Source organism: Lathyrus oleraceus, chromosome 2 (assembly GCF_024323335.1).
Source record: "Lathyrus oleraceus cultivar Zhongwan6 chromosome 2, CAAS_Psat_ZW6_1.0, whole genome shotgun sequence".
NCBI classification, from domain to species: Eukaryota; Viridiplantae; Streptophyta; class Magnoliopsida; order Fabales; family Fabaceae; genus Lathyrus; species Lathyrus oleraceus.
In genome coordinates, this window is record NC_066580.1 from 439,345,840 (window position 1) to 439,366,803 (window position 20,964).

The window sequence follows — 20,964 nt, forward strand, 5'->3', positions numbered from 1 at the left end:
TAAAATTGTATTTCTGTAACATTCAATCATTATATATCATTAAGTTCTTGTTACAACGAGGTGCACAACAAACATCGGTACAAAACATCTGAAAACATTAATATTTCTAACTGATTACAACAATCAAATTGATGTCGTCTCGACCGAACATCATTTCCCTAGCATCCTTATCAGTCTTCATTCGCACCCAACCAAAGATACTGTCAAGTCTCTCAATACTTCTGATTTTTTCCCCTTCTGGTATTTTCCCATCTAACCAACGAACCAACTCCCTCTTCAGTTGATCGAACGTGGTGATGTTCCAAAACAGCATCAACATTTGAGGTTTGTCTCTTGCATAAATCACTTTTCCGTATCGGCGACGAACACCAAACATGATAGCCAAATGATTATATGAGATGTGGAACAATTAGTCACACAACGCATCTATTTATAAGACAAAAAATGCATTTTAGGAGGAGTCTCCAATTGAATTGGCGACTCCTCTTAAAACCTACACATAGGCGCCAATTGGATTGGCTAGGGCACCTGCCCTAGCCAATCCAATTGGCGCCTCCATTCAAGTTTTAAGAGGAGTCGCCAATTCAATTGGAGACTCCTCCTAAAAGTGGGGTATTTTGGGAATTTTTTTGAAACCAGAGATATTTTGGGAATTTCCTTAAAAAAGTGGATTATTTTTGTAAAAAAACCTCAATAAATAGTCATAAAATATATTAATTGAATATATTTTGGAATATTAAAATATGTTATTTTTATTATTATGAAGAAAAATGAAAATAAAAATTTAAGGATAAATTATTTAAACCTTTTGTTTTATTATTGGCAAACGAGGTTTGTTTACAAGGTTTCCCCCGTCTACTTTCTCTTGCTATAACCTCATCGAAGGATCAATTGTAATCTGAGAGATTGCTGTTCCTCTCAGGTAATTTCACTTTCTTCTCTCTGATTTATTAGGGTTTTGAAAAAGCTCAAAAAGTATGTAGAATTGTCTCTATTAGAGTATTACAGTATATTGAATCAATTTATTTAATGTAATGATTCCATCCAACCTAGAATTATGCTTGAGTTAACGTGCATCTGATTCCCATGATTCTGAATCATACAAAGTTTATTTCTTTGCCCTTTTCTATGTCTACTGCCACAGTGTTCATACTCTTATTGGATTTTTTCCCTGAATTATGAGGTTTTGAATCTTTTTCATTTATCACTGTATGCATGTAGAGTTTCATGTTCCTGTGTGGAGTTTGAGTTATAATCCTCTAATTCGAGTACTTATGTTAGTTAAAACATAGATGGCAGGCCATATTACCAGGTCAAGAAGGCTAGAAACTCAGCAGCTGGAACAGTCAAGGGCTAAGTGGACAACATCACTCACCAAGATACTGGCAGATTTGATGGTTGACCAAGTACACAAAGGGAATAAACAAAACAATTCGTTCAATAAGAAAGCATGGAAATATATATGTGATGGATTTTACAACAAAACAGGTTTGAAATGGGATAGGGAACAACTCAAAAACCGACATTCAGTGTTGAGGAGGCAGTATGCTATCGTGAAGTCCATTCTTGATCAAGGCGAGTTTATTTGGGATGAAGCCACAGGATCTATAAGGGCGGATGATGACATTTGGGCTGAATACATCAAGGTATGTTATCCTCAATTTTTCCTTACTTTAGAGGAGCCAAATCGTTTCTAAAGTATCTAGCTCTGTTTTGGTATCGGAGTTTTATTGACCTAACTCTTGGAAAATTACAGAATCATCCTGATGCTGAGACCTTAAAAAGTGGTGGCTGTCCAATCTTTAAGGAGCTATGTACAATATTCTCTGAACCAACAACAAACGGAAAGCATGAAATTTTAGCTACGTCTGAAGGTGAACATACTCCTAGAGCTCCTTGTCCAAAGTTCTTGAGCACACACCAAGAGGAGTCTTCATCTGAATATGATGATGAGGAAGATTCAAATTACACTCCAACAGTTCAACCTACTACACCTACAGCAACTTGCAGTAGTCGCAAAAGAGGGCGTAAAGGAGTTGATGATGCTATTGCGGACGCTATATTGGAGATGGCATCTGCATCCAAGATGAGGGCAGCTGCTATAGAGCAACGTAACTCTAAATACAGCATTGCTGACTGTATTAAGGAATTAGATTTAATGCAAGGTGTTGATCAAAGGATATATTTTGCTGCTCTAGATATTTTCAACAAACCTAATGCAAGGGAAATATTTTTGTCTCTCAAAAAGAATAAACGTTTATCATGGTTGCATCACAGATGTGCGGTTGCACTCCAGTAGATAGGTGGGAAAATATATGAAAAGAAATCCTTTTGGCCAATTTGATCAGTTAATGTTGAATTACTCACAAGCAATCTCATCAATATCACGATAGTTCCTTAAGTTTTGGTGTTAAAAGATATTGTTTGATTGAATTAACATGCAGCCATACCAATAATCGAAGCAATCTGTTTCCAATCATGCACTTAAACTTGAGTTGAATGAATTGATCAGTCTTACAGTTTCCTAAAACAATCTTCATTTTTATCAGAAAGTGCAGATTGATGTTCTCATCTATTTTTTAGTCTAAAAGTTGACGAAATGCATGTTTGAAACTTGTCTAGTGAGTTACAAAACATGAAAACAGAGAAGCAATACTTGTTTGTTTTGTGCAAGCTTGCTTGTGTCTGGGTGATAAATCTCAAAACACTGTAACATGTCAAAATTGTTTGGAATTGTGATATCATAATTGATGAGTTTTTCAGTTTTCAGCAGATTTCACCTATCTCTTTGTCAGCTGTGAGGATTTGGAAACTCAACAACCTACCAGTGTCATGAGTTTGGTAGTCACTATTCTTCATGGAGAAGGTGGAATAGTCTTGATTAAGGTGATGTTTGAAAGAGTTTGTATATGTTTTGCATCAGTTTTTGGAATTTATTTATAAACAATAACCCAAGCCTATAATTTTTCATTAATTTAGCCTTCCTCTTATATCTGTTTGACTTGCATTATAAGTCTAAAACCTAAACCAGTGCTGCTTGGATGACAAGTTTTGAGTTTTCCAAAAGCCAGTAGTTGTAAGAGAGAAACAGAAACACTTTCTGAGAGCCATTTGTAAGTTATAAAGGAGATTTTTGGGAGTTAAAAATTAGAAAAACAATAGGTAGCATAAGTGTGAATGTTAAATGCACAAGTATTAGTAGTAGATGTATAGGATTTGTTCTTAATATCTTCATTGTATTGATAAATGCACAAGTATAAGTATAAGTAGTAGGTGATAAACATAGAAAAATTCAGAGTTTAGCCCAAATTACAGTTTAAGTAACATAAGTATTAAATTTGATATTTATGCAGTAGGGTAAGATGCTTGCATTGCAATGCCACATAGACCTTCAGCAGCTTGGACTCCCCTTTCCATCATAATGTATCCTTGTTCACCCCAATCAGTTCCCCATGAGTTCTTAACCAACCAATATTTGGTTCCATCATTACTGACACCATAACCCACGGCAGTGACACCGTGATCCAACTCGGTTCCACATGAACCAGTGAAAACACCACTTTTGTAAAACTGAAAGTCAGATCCACTAGCATCAATGGCTACAGAAATTGGTTGATTTGCAACAGCTTTTTGCAGTGCCTGCTCATTGTTGGCAGGGACATCTTCATACCCGGAAATAGTAGCTGCATAGATGGATGCTTTGTTTGTATTGCATGTTCCGTCAACACCCTGATAGGGGTACTCGGCTTCCGTGTCGAGTCCATGATTCTGAATGATGAATTTGAAAGCATCATCCATAAGACCACCTTCACAGCCTTGATCCACACCTTTTGTGTCACAATCAACAAGTTCTTGTTCTGATAAAGAGATCAATTTTCCAGTACTCAACTTATGAATTCCTTCGGTTGCTGCAACAGCTGAAAACGCCCAACAACACCCTACAGAAGGTAGAGTCAGTCAAATTGGCGCATATATATATATAATTAAATGCATTATTCATACTTACCACATTGTCCTTGGTTCTTCACAGGTGTCACTGCTCCCTTCTTCCTCCAATCAACTGTTGATGGGATTGCAGTTACATTTTCATACTTAAAATTACTTGTCCTTGTAATTGAGGAGCACATATGCCCCTTGAATTTGTTTCTAGATGCTACGAACTCCCCGTTGGTGAGGTCCGCAAATTCATTAATGCCTAGCTTGTATGGTTTGTTATTATTGGCGTTGTTGAAAGCTTCAATATAATTCACGTTCTCTGTGAATGTTTTCAAACTCTTGTCCCTTTCTTGATGATCCTTATAAACTTTGCCATAATGATTCATCCATTGCTCGTGCTTCTCATACATGGAGCTATCTTGGAGAGTACGAGAACTGACTTGAATAGCCACCAATCCAAAGCAAAAAAGCAATGCCAATGAAATATGATATAGTTGATTATTGGCAGCCATGGTAGTTAGTCAAGTGTGACAAAAATGAGAACAAGCAACAACTGCTTTAAGGTTGATTTGTCGAGTGTTAAATGTGAGAAAGATGTGTGGTGCTTGTACTAGAGAATGTTGTGGAATTTATAATAGGCAAAACCAGATTAAATTTCAATCACAAATTTGTTTTCTATGACTAAACGTGCTTGCGAGAATTTTCTGAATGAGACCCTTAGTTACAACAAGCTAAAATACCAATCCAAACGATGCCTTGTGCGTTGTAAACGTTTTGGATTATAAAAGGTGTCATTGTTTAATTCAAATGTTAATTACACGTTCATTTTTTAACATCAATACTTCAAATAAATTAACTAAATATACCATCTAATTTTTTTTTATGTTTAGAATAAAAATGGGAAAAAAATACTATACATCACACTCATAAACCATTACTATACATCACACTCAGAAGTCATTATACACGTAATGTCATATATATATATATATATATATATATATATATATATATATATATATATATATAAAAGATCAATAAATGTAAAAAAAAATCCATACAACCGAGACCAATAAAGTAGGATGATGTCAAAATAAAATATAGACCGTAGTATTACTTATATATAATATACTATTGTGTATGTCTAACTACCTCTTCTGCTTCCTCTACCTTCTCAACTATCAATCTCCCCTGTCCTCCAGCGCTGTCTTCATACATCAATGCCTCTTGTGTCCCCATCATGATGGAATCTAGGACCTGCCTCACATCATACCCATCAGGGAAGATATCTCTGTCAATGTCTGTCTGCACAATCTCCATAATGTGACAGCATCTAGGCAAGACATTCTCTGCATGATCTAACTATACTTGTTCCTCCTCTAGTATCTCCTGATGAGCTGATCTAGGTTGGTCTCCTGGAGCAGCATGCACCATGTACGGATGTGACACCCTGAAGAACCATCTGATATACCTTTCGATGTAGCTCCACTCATTCACGGCTATGATACTCTGTACCTCCTCCAGTACCAGATGACTCTCAAAATCAGCAAACATGTCATCTATTTGTCTACATGTTAAAACAGGAGGAGTAGAGACAACAGGGTGTCTGAGAATGGTCTGAGTTAATCTAGATAATCCATCAACCACAATGCATTGCAACTCAGAGCGCATAATCAATGAGTAGAAGAAGAATAGAGAAGAATAATGAAGAACGGGTCACTCAGAGTAATCACATCAACAATCTCGCATCGCTCACGTAACGTCATCGCAGTTTGAAGTTAAACGGAGGGAGAAGAAAGAGAGCAAGTCGAGGAATTCTGTACATGTTTCGATTAGGTGAGTTTTCATCATTTTCGTTCTGATTTGGTGTGCGTGGAGTTTGAATCGTGAGCAAGCAATCCTCTGCATGTGGCATATTCTTTGTGCTCCGATTTCGCATAGGAGAAGAAGCCATTGCGTCGTGGTTGAGATGGAGGCGAGTTCTTCGCGCCACGTCCGGGCGTGTCCCGAGGTCGCATTCGAGCGTTAGGGCGAAGCAGGAGTTCGTTTTCGCCATCGATGAGTTAAGAGGAAGATTGACCTGACTCTTGTAGTTCGGGAATGGTAATTTGGACCTAAGGCCCACGGTTCATTGCCCATTATCACTCTAGTGGCTTGTAAACCCTAGCTCTCTCATTTGTTAGATAATCTTTTAGAAGTTATTTAGAAATTAGAGGTTAATTAAGCTTTTCTTAGAAGATAATTAGAAATCATAGTCATATAATCAGAGTTAGTTGTAGAAACTAGGAATATTAATTCTAGAATTTTCTATTGTTAGAATATATGATTAGGATTAGGGTAATTAATTTTAGTTAATTGATTTTTAGGATGTTAGATCTTTAATAAGGGTTAATAGAGTATTAATAATTGATTTTAATTTTCTTTCTTTTCTTCTCGCAATTTCGATTTTGATTAATTCTAACTACTAATCTCCAACCATTTAACCATTGATTTGTATTTCTTTTCACTTTGTTTTGATGGCTTGATTGATACATCTTCGATACTTCAAATCATTGATAGATGGACATTTTGGTTGATTTAATCTTCTTTGATTCAAACTTGTTGACAAATGATCATTGGATCATTTTCGATACTTTGAATCATCGATAGGTTGTCCCTTGATATGTCATATTTTGAGTCATTTGATTTGTGGATAGATAATCTCAAGTAATTGGTTCCTTTTTAAATTGACTTCTAACTTCTAACATTTATATTTACGCTTCTAACATTTACATTTACGCATCTAACTTCTAACATTTAAATTCTTGCAATTTATTTCTTTACTTTGTATATCATAATTATCATTCTTCATCACCATTTTTCATCATTATTGCTTTATTTTGTTATCAAATCTAAAACAAACAAAAACATGATAAAAATGGAAAAGACTAAAAAGATTTAATTTGAGGACTATTGGACTATGGACTTAATGTTTGACCTTAGCATTAGACATGGAGTACTATGGACAATATAGACCTAAACTTGGAGACTTGGAGGACTTGTTAGTACCCTTGCATTTGGACTTGGACTTTTGTGATTGACCTATGTAACTTGGAGTTTCTGAGGACTTGTAATCTTTTATTGCAAGAATGGAGAGCATTCATGGCACTACCTTAGGGAGACATGCTTTGTAATTCCATTATCCAATTGTTAGCTTAGGACACAATGCACGCATAAGGCTTTCTCTTGGGCTACCTTACAATGAGACCCTTTATTTCTCGCATAAATCCATTGTATTTTTCATGTATCCCTCTCCCCATTTGGGTGTACTTTTTAATCGCTTTCCTTTGTCTTGTTATTGCTTGTTAGCTAACCTTAGGATACATGATCGTCGCTATTTCATAAAAAATAAACAAACCCTTGATCCAACGTCAAGCGGTATTTTCTCAAATCAAATCCAAAACATCATAAAATGCGATTAGGATTTTACGTTACAAGCCTTAAGTGGTAGAGAAGGGATGAGAATGGAGCTTTCATACACTCATTTTGAGTATTTTGAACACAAGACGTTTGGCTTGGTAGATCGAGATACTCACCTTTATCCATAGTCTTTAGTGCAATCTGAAATCAAGAACAATCTCTTTTCAAAACATAAAATCAATATCAACTCATTAAACCTTTTGTTTGAGTCTTAGGGCATCACTCTAAAAACCCTTTTCAAGGTATAAAATCAACAAAACACACAAACATTTTGTACCACGAACTACAGGACTCTGATTTCTCACTTCAACAAGTGAGCATACGTAGGCACGAGGACCCAAATCCTTGGCGAACACAATAATAAAAAAAATTCATTTCCACTCCATAAACCTTTAGCAAGTAAGCATTAAAATAACGACACACATTCAAGCGTAGACATCTTAGATGGTTCCCATGGAGTACCATGGATGTGATGGATGCTAATATTTTCCCCTCGCATAACCGACTTTCGAACCTGTTTGTGGTTACGATTACCATTTTTTGGGGGTTTTCTCAAAATTTTCCCTTTCCTATGGAATAAATAAAAACCGATAGTGACTCTGTATTTTTCGCGTAGCGACACGCGTCATGCAAAAATTAGACTACACCTAGACTATTCTCATACACTATGTTGTCTCTGCTCCTCCCGCTCTGACATGTAGAGATGGATGTCATGTTTGATGATTATCTTAGTCTGGTATCGAAGGAGGTACGAAGTACCATAGCTAAGAGCTACTGGAGCTATGTAGACGGGCACATCAGATTGTTATTCAGGGTGTCACATCCATATATGATGCAAGTTGCTCCATGAGATCCACTGAGGCCAACTCATCATGAGATACTAGAGGAGGACACTGTGTTAGATTATGCTCATGATGTGTTGCCTATATGTCGTCGTATTATGGAGAATGCGCCGACAGATATTGGCAGAGGTATCTTTTCTAATGGTTCTGAGGTGAGTGGGGTCTTAGATGCCATTATAACGGAGACACTGATGTACCAGAGACAACGTCAGAGCACGGGGGGCAGAGGATTCCGAGGGGCTCGAGTTCGGCATACGCAGCAGTTGATAGTATTTGTAGTTTGGATTTATGTTCTGTTGTATTGGATTTTTACTTATTTTGACTTCGTTGTATATTTTGATTTTATTGTGTATGTCATGATGACTTATTTTTACTCCAAATTTATATGTCATTTTTTACATAACGATTGTATGATTTAATACTCATCACATAACAGATGCTTTAACATTTATAAATCGTCATTTTCCTTTGAGTAACCATAAAACTAACTTAATTTACACTGTTTTGATTGATTACGAGATGTATCTCCGTAAACCCTAAACGAAGATGCATCTCCGAATCAATAAATATGTAAAACGGATCTTTCAAAGAGGGATGCATGAGGTGTGTTTTAAAATATTTCAGAGATGCATCTTCGGATTCGTGTTTACAAAATATGTTTGTGTGACTCAATGAGATGCATGAGATGTGTTTTTGAAATATTTCTAAAATGCATCTCCGGATCAGTTGTAACATTTTAAGTTAAGACAAGTGAATCTGGAGATAGATCTCCAAAATTTGAGGAGCATTCAGGATTTTTCATTAAGTGTCCTATATGGTGGGATAAGAAATCCTCAATCATAATCATAAGCCACTCAGTATCCAAACTATATACCACTCCACCTTCACCTCACATTTAAAATTGAAGTACAAAAAAATTTACAAAATCAATTTATTTAATATCAATCATATAAAATCAATTCAAAATCATTTTTTACCAAAGACAAACTACACTAAACTCCAGCAGTAATCTTCAAACATAAGAGGATGCCCAAACAACCAACTTTGGTCAATGGTCCTTGTAACAAAGTAATAGTCCTTTCAAGAAAAGTGTGAATGAGACAAGAGAACTATGCAAAAAGTTATTCAATGTTTATCTACTTATATCAACTATATGCAATTATATCAACATTATTGTACTGAAACCAATGGTAAATTGCTTCAATGCTCCCTCACCTAGCAAAGTTGGCAGCTTCTGCTTCCCCTCCATGCATTTAGAAATAACTTTATTTTCCAGTCAGACCAGTAGGGTGGACTTAGACTCAGAACCATACTATGTTTTGCCAAATGTAGACACAAAAGACAGTTAAAAAAAAGGCAATTGTATTTCACTCTTTCATTCACCTTCATCACAGTTGGTTTGCAGGGGTATCAGTATACCACAGTTCATGATACAACATCTACATTTGACACTGCGACATCATTAATAATTTGAAAAGTCATATATTTGAATGTAACTGCGGATGGTTGGTGTGGTGTCGACGTCGAACACAAGATGAGACTTCAATCTTAAGTGAAAGTGCTACATTGCAATCTACATATCACATGGGCAAAATGGGATTGATCATCTATCTATACATACCCAAGTAATTTCTCCTATGGTAATATTCTCTTCACGTCGCGCTCTTGTTCGGCAACTTTAGCTTTGTTGTATACAGACTCAAAAGCCTCCATGCACACACTTGAAAACCCTACAATCCCTTGAAAAACTTGAGGACAACCCATTTGCAAGTTATTCAGTGTCATTGCCCTTGTCACACTCACAGCCTTTTCATGCTTTGTTTTCTCTTCTTCAGCCTTCGCTCTCATAGCTTCCACCTTAGCTCGCTTCTCCACGACAGGGTCCTTCGTTCTTCTCACAGAACCAGACCGTTCCGACATGGAGTAAGGACCGTACTTGCACTCCAAGGATCTAAGCTGAACCACCTTCTTCTCAAACTCTTTGAACGCGTAGTCCGACTTCTTCTTTTGCTTATGTTCCTCCGTCTGTTGAACTACAATCGCGTGAATAACGGTCAACAAGCTTTTTATTCCTTCGGACGCTACCTTGTCAGGTATATGCTCAACAGCAAGGTGCCATTGTTCGCAGAGAGTGTATATCTTTGACTCCTCAGATGTTCTGCTAAGAGGGTTTCGGCTAAACTGGTAAAGGCTGAGCCTTAGCCAACCCGAGAGGGATTCAATATAATCCCGGTGAGCTTTAAAGAGGTTGCAAAAGGACTGGTGCCATTGTTGTACCTCAAGCTCCAATTGAAGCGTTGATTGCCTATGAATTTCAGACGTCGGGTTATTTGACGGGATGGTATTAAGGTATTCCAGTTGCTGGACTATATGCATCTGGACTTGATGACACTCATACATGCTTCTCCACATGCACATCAACCTGAGAACACAAGAATCACAACGCTCACCGAGACGAACTTTATCAGATAACAAAATGAAAAAACACTCGTTATTTGCTATGCATGTGCGTGTAATATCAACTACTCATTTATTCGGTACCGACTGATATTACTTATTTGAGCCGGATCATAATAAACAATATTTTATTAGTGCTACACATTCTGTTAGAAAATCAGAAGTGACAATAATATAAATCTTAAGCATTTGACAAGGTCAAATTACTTGTCCCCAATAAGGTACCACTTTTTTTATCAACCTGTCTCTAAACAGTGGATATTGTACTAGTGAGTTGCTAAAGTTATGGAAAAAGTATCTCTTGATTTATGAGCAGAAAACAGACAGAAAAGAACCATCATGCAGGTAACATCCCATCTATTGTTACAAAAAATCACTTATAAATTCCATTGGGAAAATATATGGTACAAAGCAACAATAAATGGTTAGTTTTAGAGACCCTTCATCTCACTTGTTCAGAAAACGAGATTTTGGTCGTACAGATTGTACTTATCAAGATAAGGTTTGTCTTCCCCAAAAACAAGTGAGAAACACAACAACTCAATCCAGCAAAAACTATCAAATAGTTTATTTAAAACTTAGAACAATTGTTTTCTACTGTTAATAATAATACTATGCTATGCATGTACTCTGAACCAATTCGTAGTACTTGATTCTCTCACTCTACTGCTACATACAGCAAGCACAAACACCTGTCACTCCCCCAAGCAAGCACAAGGATAGAACGGATAGCTCGCGCGCTCGAATTTTCACACTTTCACTAAGTAAGCAAGTCGGTGGATGCTGGATCGAGATTATACGGTCTAAATTTCAATCTCAATACTATGAATGGTTATTTTAAATATCAAAACATGTTTGCTTTATGGACCATATAATCTCAATCCAACTGTCCCCGTTGTGCTAACTGCTAACCGCTAACCGCGTGAATTTGTAACTTGAGTAAAGGGGTCTCAAGACTCGGTTTCTATTTTTTTTATATCTGAAACGTTTATGCAAATTAGTTTCTGAGGGCTCACTAGAATCAGGGAAAGACTATCAAGACTCACTTACCGAGATACTCGCAGATTACTCATGTTGCTAATTTTTAACTGATGATATATGCTATTGTTTTCTACTATGTAAAGCTATGTATGAAATTGAAAAATGAAGTAGAGAATATGAGAAGACTGACCCTTTGACAAGCTCAATGAGTTGAGGGTAAAGCTCTATCTCCCTTAATTTGACGATTTCGGCCGATGTACTATCAATGGCTTGCGAAGAAACCATTATTTGTGATTCTAATTTCTCCACTTCTTTCTTCGCCTTTTCTGTCCTCAAATAGTCCGCACTTCTCATCTCTAACTTCCTTACCATTGCCACCTTCTTCTCATGCTCCATCTTTATTAATTTAGCATTCTTAAACCAACCAAACAATATCAAATGAGTTAAGAAACATTGTTTAAAAACTCGCAAATTCAATTTCTTAAAAAGTTCAAAAATTGATTTTTTTTACCGTACTCCTTAACATGTGCCCTAAGGTTTGTGCCGTTATGGCACAGGTTAACAAGACCCAAGAAACTATTAGTGAAAGTTAACAAATAACCTAATGAATCTAATAATAAAAGGGTTAGATTTCTTCTTTAATCATCAAATCAACCTTACTTTGGAGACTTGAAAAAGATGAGGGAAAATAAAGTTACATGACTACTAATGGAAAACCAATATAGTCATCCACAGAATGTTGGTTGCAAAGAACAGAAATTCTTCACTAGACCCACAACATGTTTATGGCCACAAAAGACAAATCTTCTTCAACCTTTATTTCTCTTTTTTTTCTTTTATTAGTATAATTATCCTCTAAGTCATTTGGATCCACAGTCTTAAATCTCAATCGTCCAATCTCAGTCAAAATCATATAAAATCGATTTTGTTATCGTATAATCTGAACCGTCGTATCTCAAATTAAGCGTCGAGATCGTTTAAGATGTTCTTTTTCGAGGCTTAGGAATAGGAAGAGAAAAAAAGAGGTACACTCACCTTGACCTCTTGGTACAATTTCTTCTCCCATGCATATAGCCTCTCAACAGTAGAGGAATGTCCACCATTTCCAACACCATTATTAGCCCTAAAACTACCAACAGAAACCTCCTGAGTCAGCTTGCCAAATCCATTCAATTTAGGACTGGAAGAACCCCAAGCCCACATTGATGGACTCAAACTCCATCCATTTCCGTACATTTTACCTACCACCAACAAGTACATCATAAACACAACCTTCAAAATTCAAAAACATGAATGTTGAACAAAAACAACACAAAGCAAATAACAATAAACAAAAAAGGAAATTTGTCTGCTTCATTGAATAACACTCCACTCAACAAAAACAACCCAAATTTTCAAATCTGAAAGAGGTTAAAGAGTCAACAAAAAAACAACTCAAAAATTGTGACATGCATGTGAAAGTGAAACTTACTTGCTTTACTATAATCAGAAAAACCAGAAGTTGGAACTTGTAACAGAAATGAAACATGAGAGCCAGCATCAGCAGCTTTGAGAAAGTAATCATCAAGCTCTTTGATAACTTCAACCAGATCTTTACTGTTTCTAGAAACCACCATTGCAAGCTCACTAGGCGTTTCCTTAGAAAACCCCACCACACCAGACGACGGAGTCGCCATACTCGCCGCAGCCCCACCAGCCATCACAACCACCTCAGAGCCAGTAGTTGTCGTAGCTTCCCACTCTTCCTCGGTAGCCGACCTCGACGAAGGAGGCGGAGGCTGCTGCTGCTGCTGCTGCATGAATGGATCCCATAAATCCCAACCGGAGGACATCACCGGGGGAGGAGGAGGCGGCGGCGGAGGCGGAGGAAGAGGAGACGAACCCGTCCCGGAAGTCCAAGTATAAGAACTCAAACTCGGACTCATCGGCGGTGGAGGAGGAGGAGGCATTGACGACGGAGCACGCGGCGGCGGAGGTGGAAGAATTGGCTGTGGCTCAGGTGGAAGATGGTGATTAACATGAGTGGTTTTTTCAGCGTTAGCAAAGTGAAACAAAGCTGAACCAGTTGAACGAAGAGATCGAATGTACATAACATGCGCAGCTGAAAAAGCATGTCTTGCTTGTACCAGGTTTTTCATGTAACGTTTCCTTGATTTGCAATGCGTCACAGTTTCTTCCCTCTCTAGTCTTGAATAGCAACAACCCATTTTAGCTGGATCAAAGAAAACAGTGGTAGTGGTTTCTGCAAAAAGTGGAAAAAGTGATGTTTTTGTTGGTGGAAAAAACAAGAAAGTTGAGTGTTGTTGAATGTGAAGAAGAAGAAAAGGTAGTTTAGTTAAGGAAGGGTTAATGGTTTGGATTTGTATGTAGTGGAAGAGAGTAGGGGAGAATGAAGAAAGGGAATAGTGATAGGTACTTGTGTTTTTGAGACAAGGGGACTTTGGACAGAGAGCCTAGTTTTAAAAAAGGACAATGTTTTTCAATTTAAAATATATATTGGAATTTATATTATGACGAAAATACCCCTTTGAATGGGGTATAATGTAATTTTACCGTGGGTTTTGTGGTAAAATCAGTATTATTATAAAATAAAATGGAGGAATGATGTTTACAGAACGTGAGGGATCGTGCATAAGGAAGAAGATGGTAAAGGGCAAAACAAAGGTGACAGTGGCAGATATCGTCGGAGAATTTTACTAGTACATTAGTACTAGTGTGTGTGTATAACTGGTGAGGGCACTCTGGTAATTCTACATTGATGTATAGCCAATTTTCTCTCCGTTACAGTGGTTATGGTATGTTGAATCAAAGGCTTTTGCTTTTTTGAAATGCAAATAAGAAACGCATGGGAGCTTTACGATTTTCTTCTTGTTACAATCACACTCATATTTATAAAATGATACTTTTAATACGTAGGAAATGAAATAAATGGGACTTTAATTGTAGCTTTTTTCTTTTCGGTTTAATTAGAACGATGTCATTCTTTTATTAAATACATAAGTTCTCTCTCTTATAAATTCAACATTCTATTTATTCGTAGATATAAAAATTAATAACTCGCATTTCCAAAGGAGATTGTTGGGTACAAATGTGAGTGTTAAGTTTCATATCGCATATGAATGGGTGGAATGTATGATCAATAAGAGAAAAGACTCAATGTCTGATGCCTTAGGATTTTGGATGGAGATGTGGTGTCCCCCTCTCTTGTGGTACTGATGCATTAGGCTTGTCGTTCCCGCTTCCCCTGGTCTTCTCAACAAGTGGTATTAGAGTCATATGGTTTGGCTTGGCGGAAGAGGAATTAGATTTGAGAGTATCGAGTACAAATTGTATGTCTTTGGCTAAGAATATTCTTGTGAATGTTCTTAGTACATCGTCAGTCAAAGAGCTTTGGGAGAAACTTGAAAGGCTATATCAAAGAAATGATATTTTAAATCGACTCTTGTTGAAAAAGTCATTTCATAGCCTATGTATGGATGAAAATATAAAAGTATTTGATCATTTAAGTGTATTTAATGGTTATATATGAATTAGAAACTATTAAAGTCAAGATTGATGATCAAGATAAAGCTTTAGGATTTATATGTTCTCTTTCATCTTCATATGATCATATTAAACTTGTTCTGATATATGAGAATGGAACTTTGAGTTTTAAAGATTTTTATGGTAAAATTATTTATGAAAAAAGAAGATTGAAGAAAGGGGATAATACTTCATCCAACTCGATGTTGGTTGCTAGAGAAAGGCCTTGTGCGAACAAAAATAATGGAATGGGTTTGAGATGTGGAAATATTTGACATGTAAAGAATAAGTGTCCTAATGGATCGGCGTCAAAAAAGAGATATGAGTTAAATGCTAACATTGTTTCCCTCGCTTTGAGAGATAATGATATTTTCTGAAAATTGAGATGCGTGTCTTCATGACATTTCAACTATCATGAAAAAAGGATGATCTATTGCTAGTTGATTAGTATATGGGCATTGATTGACATTGGTGCAAAGTGTGTTGTGATGTTACGTCAGTGGTTGAAAACCTTCTCGTCAACATGGAAGTTGCACCATGGGTTTTCAACTTGATTTTTGACACGTGGAGATTCTTGAAGTGGTTCACCTTCAAGTGGAGTATACTTTTATTCTAATGGAGTATTATAGTTTTTAAAGTACCATTGTTGGTGAAGACAATGTGAAAATTCTTGGAGTGATGTAACTTCAAGTGATTATACTTTTCATGGTAGAGTATGATAGTTATTTTGAGCTATAATTGTTGGTGGTGACAATGAAAGTTGATGTTTTATTTTCAATCAATGTTAATATTGTTGGTGTTGATTGAAAATATACATGTTTAAGAAGTCATGTCGCTTAGTTTTGTAAAGTAAGGGGGAGTTCAAGACTATATAATGGATTCAAGTTTTTCATTTCAAAATACATAAGTCAAAAGCATTTTAAGTTTGTATTGGACTTTTTATATTTTTCTTTTATACTATTGTGTTAGAGTGTTGTAATGGATAGTTAAATATTTTACTTTGGAGAGTGTGAATGTATTATGATCTTGGATGGTTGAGGGCGGTCTATGTGTTGTAATAATTTTCACATAGTGTTATTCTCTAGTTATCATTAAACAACAATCATGGTTTTTTCTTTGGATTTTGAAGTTTTCATGTTATATTCTTGTGTTGCTATCGTGTTCCTTTTTTTCTCTATGCTTATTTTTTCAAACAATTGAAATTAGAGTCATTGTTCTACTTGATAGGGGAGCAGTAGTTGGATCCTGAGTTAGATCATATTATAGGAGGTGAGAACTGACACTTGTGAGGGAGATTTGAGGTTCAAGTTTGAGTGATTAAATCTCGCATCACATATGAATGGGTAGAATATTGGATTTATAATAGAAGTGATCCATATACAAATGTATTATGTTTTTGGATGGATATATGGTGACTCACTGTCTTCTGGGCCTAGAGAATTGAACTTGTTGTTGATCTCGCCTCATCTAGTCATTGACGAAGCCAGAACTTTTATGGAGTGGGGGCATTATTTATAAAAAATATATTTAAAATAATTTTTTATTTTAAACTTACTTTATATGTATGAAATTATTTTTTTCATATATCTTTTAAAAAAAATTTTAAAATATGCATCTTAATATTTTTTATTTTAAATAAAATAATAATGATTAATAACAAATTTATTTTTTTAATTATTTTTTATCTAAGATCTAAAACTAATTGACTAAAAAAATCTAAAATTAATAAACTAACATTTAAATAAATTAAAACCATATTACCCACTAACAAAATTTGAACTTTAGAATTTTGGTGGATAATTTACTAAAGGAAATGTTTTTTTAATATAATTTAAACTACTATATTTCTAAAATTTGATGAAAAGAGGGAGTTAGATCATGTTAGGATATGGGAGAATCACACTTGTGGGGGAGATTGTAGATTTCAAATGTGAGTGGTTAAGTTTACATGATCTATTAAAAAATTAATTTTCTTTTAATATAAAGACTAGTAAAAAATTTGTACCTACGAACATATACTGTGATTTTGTACGTACATTTGTTCACATATATAACTAAAAAGTAAAGGAAAGAAAAATCAAAATTTGATTAGAAGACAAAATTTAAATTTATGCAATAGTCAATACGCATATTAATCCAAATAATAATACAAATTGTATGTGGTATTAATTACATTAATATTTATGTTGTCAAATTATACAGTGGATTAAAAATTTGATAAAGTAATTGGCATTACTTTAAATGACAATGTCAAAATAAAACTATATAATAAATTTTAAAAATATGCTAAAAGAAACCATAAAGGTGCTGAAATCAATATTGTCACACAAAACATCATCACTAATGTATGTAAAATTTAAGTGTATGATTGTGTCAAGTAGTAAAAAATATTGATCACACCAAAAGAGATATGTGTTTAACAATTCTTATTTCAACTATGTTTATTTAAAGTGACCGAAATTGGTTTTTTTTATTGTAGATTGAAAAATAGATTTAATAAATGATAAAAAGCAGGACATATGAGTTATGACTGTCCTTGTATACTTACCCTTAAGATTATTCACATTTGCATAACGAGAAGATTTAAGCCATTTTTATAGACAATTAGATAAATTTGTGTGTCACCCGCTTTTGTGCCATGCGCATCTAAACGCGTTTCAGGGACGGATAACCAATCCAAACAATAGCGTTTTGCCTTGTCATGTGACATGCATCTTGATTGTATCTCAACTAATATCAAGTCGCCTTGTCAGTGGCGCCTCGAAATCAATTGTTTAGCAACTTGCGTTCGGATGTCGAATCATTATCTTTCGATACATGATCGATATCTCTTTTGACTTTGCTTTCGCAACAGTCATATACATGGATTAGATTTCAAGTTATAAAATAAAGTAACTTTAAACTTCTCGTAATTGCAAGTGAAAAATTTAGTAGGGGTTAGTCATGAGATGACTCTCATAACCCCATGTCCATAAGGATTTACTCACTCATGGTGAGATGGACAACAACAATAAGTAAGTTAAGGGGCATTGCATAAAAAAGTAAATAAAAATATATAAATAAAGCAATAATAAACTAAATATGAAGATGAATGCAAGATTATACTAAAAATGCTGGAAATTACAAAAGATTACTAATAACTTAAGCTAAGAACAAGAACAATAATTGTTTAGAATGATATAGTGAAAGATGACGCTAAAGATGGATCCTTATGCCCTTATTTATACTAATTCAAGGCCTAAGTCACTAACTGCTAGCACTAATTTCATGCATAATTGACACGAAAGACTAATCATAAAGAAAATGGGAGTTACAAAAGCCAAAAGGTCTAAATAGCCATCAAAAATCCAAAGGTTTTGTAACTTCCTAAGGCCAGACACGGGTCATGCCAGTGGACATGGGTTGGCCGTGTCACCCTTTGGCTCCTTCAATCAGTGTGCCTCCAAATGGGGGACACGGCCAATGCCATGAGACACGCTTTGGTCATGTTGGACTTGGGAAATTTGTACTAGGAGAGCTCATTTTGTGTGATCTTCGGTCTTTTTGTCCCGATTCACTCCACTGACTTCTTATTCTTTGAAAACAACCATAGGAGATAAAAACGCTTTAAAAAGAACTAGAATGCTTAAAATACACATGAAATCAAGGGAAAACAAGCAAGAAATAGAGTACATTTATCGCTTATCAAACCCACAAACTTGAACAGCTGTTTGTCCTCAAGCAACAAGCTTGCTTAGAAAGAATTAGGATTAAGCAGTTTTTGGTCCTTTTAAAAACTCAAAAAGATGAAATCTTTGTCATTACTCATATGTGGTATGTCACTTCGACCGACAAAGATTCAAGTTCCCTCGTACTCACCAACACTAAAGGCATTACTGAAACACAAAACCGTAAATACAGTCAATAGTTTCTTACTTTGGTCACCTCTCTAGCTACGCTTTGGAGTTAAGTCTCTTATCCATGTTCTTACCTTTTTCATTTTGATAATCAATTTAAGACACTTTGAATTATGATAATCATCACACGCACAAGATTGATTGAGAGAATTTTTTTGTTTAGACATCAGATAAGCAACAATTGTTATCTTTATTTACTCATGAAATTACACACTTTTGTGTGCTTATTTATTGTTCACTTTGGGATGATGTTTAGGGTTCAATCACTATTGGACTGAATAGTCGGGTGAGGGTTACCTAACTTAGAAGGTGTAATTACATTTTACCGTCTTTTCCATCATTTTTTGTGCTAATATTTTTTTTATTTCTCAACCAATCATACATATGTGTCAATCTAAAGTGTGTCGGACTGTCATAAGAAATTACTCAGGAAATACTTCTCAAAATTCGAGTACTACAATACAAAACACGTGCTAAACTTGTGACTCTTTTGGGAAACTAAGGGTGTTCGAGTAATACCAATTTTATCGATTTTCCATTGGCCCATGAACTTAGCCAATCTTCCTATCAGTCATATATACTTTCTCAACAAGTTATCAAAATTATGAGCTTTTTCAGGAAAAAAAATGTATGGTTCAATTTTTGGGTGTTTTAACAACAATATATGTAACTTATTCAATTGAAACTATCCTACTAGCACAAAAATCACACACAAACAAAACAAAATAAAAAATTCTGTAAAATAAGGGAAATACCCCCCCCCCCCCCCAAAAAAAAAAAAAAAACTTAAATCGGACATTATCGCCAAGGTTCCAATCCAAGTAGGGAGAGATATAGAAAAACTCACAAAGTGACTCATTGTGGAGGCGGGAAGCATAACAAGAGGTTTTGTAGTGACTTATGTATGTATTTCACCTTAACACCTTGTCATGCTTGTTTTTCCCCTTGCATATGTTGTTCTGCATTCAGGCACTCCATTTTTTAGTGCATATATCCCCATTGATCCTGATATTGACCTGATTACTCAGTTTCCTAATAGGTCTCGCCTCCATCCTTAGCACCACCTGCATGGTTAGTTTCATAGCTAGGAAAACCATCCTCCTTAAATTCCTGTTTAGAGGGGTTTCCAACAATATACAACCAATTTTTCTTAGCTGTTATTATTGTTTTCCTGCTTGGGAGGTAAAGTCCAGCCCTCTCATGTACCATTAGACCATATGATTCACCATTGCGGTAAATTAGTCCCATGTTCAAAAGGGACTCTGAATCACAGCACGAGCGTCCCGTAATAGGGAGATCGATGTCCTCACAAAAAGAAGCATCCACATGTTACACTATGGGGGTAATCAATCCTCCTATCACTATATCTCTCGTAGTGGAGTTAGCGACGTGGCTAAGCTGTTTGGCCAGAAAAGCATGAATATTAACAAAATAGTTATTAACCATGGCATAAAGGAGATAAAGCTCTCTAAGGTAAGCATTCCATGTGTTATCTCTTATAGCAAATAAGGTGTGTGCAAGGACATTGTGAATGTATCTAAAAACATGATTTTGAATGCGATAGGCCTTGGCACTTTTCGTAATGTAGGGGGTCTTACTAGCAATCTGGGTCCATAACTGATTTGAGTTAAAAGACTTGGGGACATCACCTTCCTCATTAGTAGGGACGCGAATGAAGGAGAATAGCGATCCAAAATACAACAGAATTTAAAAAAAAAACTCCTTTAGTAATCCTTACGAATGGGCATGATCAGTGATAGAATCGTTACCTCTTGTGGCGATTGAAAACTTTGATACAGATCTACGGAGCGATCACGAACGTTGAACGGTGACAACGCCTCTACTCAGTCCACACAAACAGATTCCTTCAA

General features: G+C 35.7%; 3 protein-coding genes across 6 annotated transcripts; 1 reads left to right on the forward strand and 2 right to left on the reverse strand.

Annotated features, from left to right (window-relative positions):
- The first annotated feature begins 800 nt into the window (after positions 1-800).
- LOC127120132 (L10-interacting MYB domain-containing protein) lies at positions 801-3,503 on the forward strand. 4 transcript variants are annotated; one of them, XR_007803135.1, is made up of 5 exons: positions 801-922; positions 1,293-1,646; positions 1,757-2,303; positions 2,774-2,886; positions 3,354-3,503. XR_007803135.1 is itself a non-coding variant. In XM_051050527.1 (4 exons), the coding sequence occupies exons 2-3, from the start codon at positions 1,293-1,295 to the stop codon at positions 2,297-2,299; spliced, it is 897 nt and encodes a 298-aa protein (XP_050906484.1). In that variant the 5' UTR covers positions 801-922; the 3' UTR covers positions 2,300-2,303; positions 2,774-2,974. The 4 variants fall into 4 exon arrangements, 3 of the variants coding, with proteins under 3 accessions (XP_050906484.1, XP_050906482.1, XP_050906483.1); XM_051050527.1 differs by lacking the exon at positions 3,354-3,503 and having other exon boundaries at positions 2,774-2,974; XM_051050525.1 differs by lacking the exons at positions 2,774-2,886; positions 3,354-3,503 and having other exon boundaries at positions 1,757-2,769.
- On the reverse strand, positions 3,015-4,591 carry LOC127120131 (senescence-specific cysteine protease SAG39). Its single transcript, XM_051050524.1, has 2 exons — positions 4,007-4,591; positions 3,015-3,938 (listed from the first exon to the last, which is right to left on the reverse strand). The coding sequence occupies exons 1-2, from the start codon at positions 4,446-4,448 to the stop codon at positions 3,346-3,348; spliced, it is 1,035 nt and encodes a 344-aa protein (XP_050906481.1). The 5' UTR covers positions 4,449-4,591; the 3' UTR covers positions 3,015-3,345.
- Positions 4,592-9,582: 4,991 nt separating this feature from the next.
- LOC127120130 (protein ALTERED PHOSPHATE STARVATION RESPONSE 1) lies at positions 9,583-14,142 on the reverse strand. The gene is made up of 4 exons (XM_051050523.1): positions 13,147-14,142; positions 12,711-12,916; positions 11,866-12,089; positions 9,583-10,659 (listed from the first exon to the last, which is right to left on the reverse strand). Exons 1-4 carry the CDS (start codon positions 13,880-13,882, stop codon positions 9,873-9,875), a joined length of 1,953 nt encoding a protein of 650 aa, XP_050906480.1. The 5' UTR covers positions 13,883-14,142; the 3' UTR covers positions 9,583-9,872.
- Between the last annotated feature and the right edge of the window lie 6,822 nt (positions 14,143-20,964).

What these genes read in the sequence shown, in the direction of transcription:
- LOC127120132 (XM_051050527.1), top strand. Translation starts at nt 1,293, where the DNA reads ATGGCAGGCCATATTACCAGGTCAAGAAGGCTAGAAACTCAGCAGCTG. An exon ending in TTTGGGCTGAATACATCAAG is followed by an intron (nt 1,647 to 1,756) that starts GTATGTTATCCT and finishes GGAAAATTACAG; the next exon opens with AATCATCCTGATGCTGAGAC.
- LOC127120131 (XM_051050524.1), bottom strand. Translation starts at nt 4,448, where the DNA reads ATGGCTGCCAATAATCAACTATATCATATTTCATTGGCATTGCTTTTT. An exon ending in GAAGAACCAAGGACAATGTG is followed by an intron (nt 3,939 to 4,006) that starts GTAAGTATGAAT and finishes TACCTTCTGTAG; the next exon opens with GGTGTTGTTGGGCGTTTTCA.
- LOC127120130 (XM_051050523.1), bottom strand. Translation starts at nt 13,882, where the DNA reads ATGGGTTGTTGCTATTCAAGACTAGAGAGGGAAGAAACTGTGACGCAT. An exon ending in AATTGTACCAAGAGGTCAAG is followed by an intron (nt 12,090 to 12,710) that starts GTGAGTGTACCT and finishes GGTTGGTTTAAG; the next exon opens with AATGCTAAATTAATAAAGAT. An exon ending in CTCATTGAGCTTGTCAAAGG is followed by an intron (nt 10,660 to 11,865) that starts GTCAGTCTTCTC and finishes TTGTGTTCTCAG; the next exon opens with GTTGATGTGCATGTGGAGAA.